The 4,833-nt window shown below is 35.2% G+C and overlaps 1 protein-coding gene across 1 annotated transcript in view; it reads right to left on the reverse strand.

Annotated features, from left to right (window-relative positions):
• Positions 1 to 4,004, reverse strand: part of LOC107673457 (E3 ubiquitin-protein ligase HERC2-like) — a 53,489-nt gene extending 49,485 nt beyond the window's left edge. The window contains exons 1-2 of the mRNA XM_016467054.1: positions 3,922 to 4,004; positions 2,167 to 2,276 (exon numbers count right to left, since the gene is read on the reverse strand). Coding sequence (XP_016322540.1) covers positions 2,167 to 2,238 — 72 coding nt within the window. The 5' untranslated portion in view covers positions 2,239 to 2,276; positions 3,922 to 4,004. The remainder of the gene's footprint in view (positions 1 to 2,166; positions 2,277 to 3,921) is intronic.
• Between the last annotated feature and the right edge of the window lie 829 nt (positions 4,005 to 4,833).

Raw genomic sequence — 4,833 nt, forward strand, 5'->3', positions numbered from 1 at the left:
ATGTATGTGTGTGTGTATATAAAAATATATATATATATATATATATATATATATATATATATACAGTATACACACACATTATTTTTGTAGAAACTGCAAGTATTTTTAATTAATAGAAAGTTTAGTAGAACAGCTTTTATTTAAAAAAACAGAAATATTTCATAACAGCTGATATACAAAAATGGCAGAGAAGGCAGTTATCTTTCGGTGGCTGCCCATTAGCATCTGTAACATTTCTATTTCGGCCAACTAGCCCATTGAAATGCCACCAAAGGCTCACTGAGGACTTAGCAATAATTACTGAAATTCAGAGCCCAGACTCAAGTTTGTCTCAAATGTCAAAAATTAATTGACAACAGACTTCAAACTGTAAAAAGCAGAGAGACTTTTACAACCACTGAGTTGATGCTAATAACAGCTACAACACCTTTAGCAATACTCCAGAAAACTGTCACAGAGACCCAAACACACACAGATACAAATAAACAGCATTTTGGGGTGTTGATTTTATAAGTCATCACTTCACTACTACCAGGAATCAATCAGTACTAAATTCATCCAGTGTTTTAAAACTTAATCTGTTGTACAATTATTCACAGCAGCACATGCATTTTCCCTTCAAAACAAGAAGGGATATTTTTTGCAAACAGGATTTCAATAATAATATAGCAGTATAGCACATTCACCTGCATCTTAATTTAGCAAACATCACATTTTATAGGCCAATCTGTTTGGTGTGACAAATGAAAAATGTAAAAAGGACATATAATGGGAAAACATAATTGTCAGACTTGGGCAGGCTGGAGAGAAATAAAATTGCGGTGTAATCACTTTAATATAGTAATGTACTAGCTAAAAAGGGTTATTGTACAGTTCACAGCATTAGCTGAGAGAGATTTTTTTCTTAAAAAAAAGGTACTGTATCTGATTGTAGAGTAAATCAATATCGAATCGAAACTGAATCAAGATCGTAATTGAAACTAATCGCAAACTTGTGAATCAAAATTGAAATGAATTGTGAAATTTGTCTTAATACCCAGTCCTACTTACTGCAAATTTTTTTTTATTAAAAAATAAGTCAATAAATCATAAAAAGTCTGTGATTTTTAAAAAATAAATATATGCACTGTGTTTCAAAGTGAAGCACTGCTGTGTTCTTTACACAAACAACGCATGATCTGGTGTTTTCAGTGTCTCAGAAATGGCTTGGTTGGATTCTGCTCCTTATGATTGCACAGTTGTATGGTTTAAATAATCATTTTATTATTTATAATTAATAATATATAATTGTTAATATTATTATTATTGTTATATTTTCCATACATTCCTTTGCAGTGAATATTACAACAGTAATATTCAGTGAATAATACAATAGTAATGTTTCCTATTTTGTTTCATATTTTATTCAGTAATATTAATCAACAAAAATAACAATAATAGGTATTACTATTATTTTATAGTCATATACTCATATTGATATACAATCACTCAATCTTTGGTCAAATTCTGCAGTCCTAAAAAACAAGCACAACTTTATATATACACACACACCTATACTTTTATCTTGAAACCATATATATATATATATATATATATATCATTTTTATACTTCTCACAAACAAAAAGGGACCCAGACAGCTTCTGACAACCTCATAATAATCATAAAATCAGGCCGCATGGGAAGTTTCCCTGTAAACACCAACAGGAGGCCAGAAAAATAAGCATAAAGAGACTTCTGTTCGCTTTAAGAGCTCTGACAGAAAGGCACATTGACAGAAATGCTGTTACCCCATTGCTAAGGGAACAGTGTTTAAAAACGCACACAATGCAAGCTTTTCAACAGTTTAAGACCTTAAGCAATACTTTTAATATGCTACTGACCAGAATAAATGATCTATTTCCACTCAGCATCAGTACTCACCAAGAAACAAGATTCAAAAGATTTCCAGTGTCAAAAAAAAAAAAAAAAAAAATTCCTGCTTAGGTAGCACACTGCCTGTGTCACTGAACACAGCTAAAAGATGTAAATGTTGACCAACGGTGCAACTAAATAGCTTTCGGATAAGGACTTCAATAAATCCCTGCCCCCCTAAAAAACATCAACACTCTATATTTAGCATCAAGGACTATATATGAACCAATGACCAAATTCATTCCAAAATTTACCTGCAAGTCTATCTTCAGCCATTTGTCGTGGAAGCGCAGCTGGGCATCAAGGGAAAAAGATGGAGACGGCATCCTTCCCTCGGCTGTCCAGGCTGCAGATGCAGCCTTCCCTCAAGAGACACATTCACAGATCAAACAACAAGTTAACAATGTGAAGCTCTGACCAGCAAAACAGATCACGTCATGCTATCTATATCTCATTAAAACAGCTACCCCCCCAGTTTATATTGATTATTTGCATATGGATTTTCCCAAAGGCGCAGTTGTTCAGTGCAGCACAATCTGTAGTTCAAGATGCAATCCGGCAGTTTCAGATAATTGGAAACCATCTTCATAGCCAAATTCAGAATGATTTATTCATTCCACATTCAGTATAATACTGTTTAAAATGTATCTTAAACATCTAGAAATTAAAGGGATCGTTCACTCCACATCCAAAATCTGCTCTTTGCAAACTTCATATGAATTTCAAGAGTTTTTGAAGAATGTTTCCCATTAAATGCACTGTGTCTGAAGATGTTATGCCTCAAAACGTACCCAAATTCAATATAGTCCACAATATTTCTGTACCAAGTCTTTTCAAGTCATATGATTATATTCGAGGGAGCACAATTTATTTGTGGACGCACATTCACGACAGTATCATGACGCGAGCATGTGGCGGCGCTGACCCAGATCCGGCGTAATGACGTCATCATGCCGGATCTGAGTTAGTGCCGGCGCCGTCACACGCTTGCGTCATGGTACTGTCGTGAACGCGCGTCCAAAGTGACGCAGTAGACAAAAATGTGGAATAAAGTCGTTATTTTTGTTTTCTTTGCGCAAAAAAGTATTCTCGTAGCTTCGTAACTTTACAGTTGAACCACAGATGTCACACGGACTACTTTGTCGATCATCTTGGTACTTTTCTGGACCTTGAACGTGGTAGTTACCTTGCTGTCTATGGGAGGGTCAGAGAGCCCTCAGATTTCATCAAAAATATCTTAAATTGTGCTCCGAAGATGAACGAAGGTCTTACGGCTTTGGAACAACACGAGGGTGAGTAATTAATGACAGAATTTTCATTTTTGGGTGAACTAACCCTTTAATGAGGTTTGACATATTTAGTCTCTGCTCATCGTCACTGCTCAACGCATTCTTCAAAATTTCCCCTTTTGTCTTCTATAAAGTCATATGGCTTTGGATGACATAAGGATCTGTAGATATTGGCGTATGTTAAATTTTTTTGTGTGAACTGTCCCTTTACCTTCAAGCGTAAATCAACCTTGAAATGTTCAAATGCGTCTTCCACCTCTTTCCACAGTTCGTAAAATGGACAAATGAGCCATTTTAGCAATAAAATATGAAAATAACATTATTCAAAATGATCAAAATATGATTGTGGTACTGTGTTAAAGCATCCACACCTGATCGAACAGGAGAGCATCACTGAAATAATTTATTAAAACAAACTGGGTGTTGGCTTGGTCATATTCTCCTATCCATATCTAATCATCCGAGTCAACATGTAGATGCGAGTAAAATATTGTTTATTTAATCAACAGATGATGCTGTAATGCTGCAGGTTGCTATCTGTGATCGGTGTGTTGTTGATTGAACTCGGGCTGTCAGCGGCTAGCAGCTAAAATACAGGACGTTCCTAAATACCGACAGCGCTTTGACTTACTATTCTTGAACACACCACAGCCTATAATACCGCAAACCAGTTATCTTTTCCTGTCCTAGAAGACTTTTCGGAATCAACGCATGTTTTACCTGTTTGGATATCTTATTGAATCCTTGCTTCTTCGGTCCTACCACCAGCTTTACTGCACTTTAATGTCGGCCATGTCGTGTGTGGACTGACAGTCTCGGCAGCCAAACAAATGAAGAAGAATCAGATGACGTACAATAACCGGAGGCGGGAAATACCGCAAACCAGTTATCTTTTCCTGTCCTAGAAGACTTTTCGGAATCAACGCATGTTTTACCTGTTTGGATATCTTATTGAATCCTTGCTTCTTCGGTCCTACCACCAGCTTTACTGCACTTTAATGTCGGCCATGTCGTGTGTTGACTGACAGCATCGGCAGCCAAACAAATTAAGAAGAATCAGATGACGTACCACAAACGGGGGGCGGGACGCCGCAAAGGCCAATCACCGGCTGGGATGGACACACATGGAGCACGACGTTCACTAAAATGAAAATTTATAAAATTTCGTTTTAACGCATAAACTATCATATACAAATAAGTATTTTTTCTAGGACTTACCTATATGGGGAGTTGAAGCATAATATATGTGTTTTATCATTTTAGGCTAAATTTTCTACAACTGGTCACGATTTTTATAGTTTTTAATCATTGTATTTCCTTTTTTATTACACTAGGTTCCTTATTATGATCATGATGTTTGACAAAATAATTCTTAAAAGTACAACTATTCAATATAGTTTCATAATTAATATGATCTCATAAAATAGCATGAGTAACATTATACAAGAATAAGGAAAAACGTTAGATTTTTGTATTTTTTTAAAGGGTGGCAAATTAATTTAACATTATTGAAGTGTTTTATGAAGTCTACAGGTTAGACTAACTCATGAAATTATGTTTAAAATACTCTTGTTTTGGTTCAAAGAATTTAAAGAAAGCGATTTTTTTTTTATTGCTTAAATGAAATACAAA

The sequence above is a fragment of the Sinocyclocheilus anshuiensis genome, unplaced genomic scaffold (genome assembly GCF_001515605.1).
Source record: "Sinocyclocheilus anshuiensis isolate Anshui unplaced genomic scaffold, SAMN03320099.WGS_v1.1 scaffold44, whole genome shotgun sequence".
NCBI lineage: Eukaryota > Metazoa > Chordata > Actinopteri > Cypriniformes > Cyprinidae > Sinocyclocheilus > Sinocyclocheilus anshuiensis.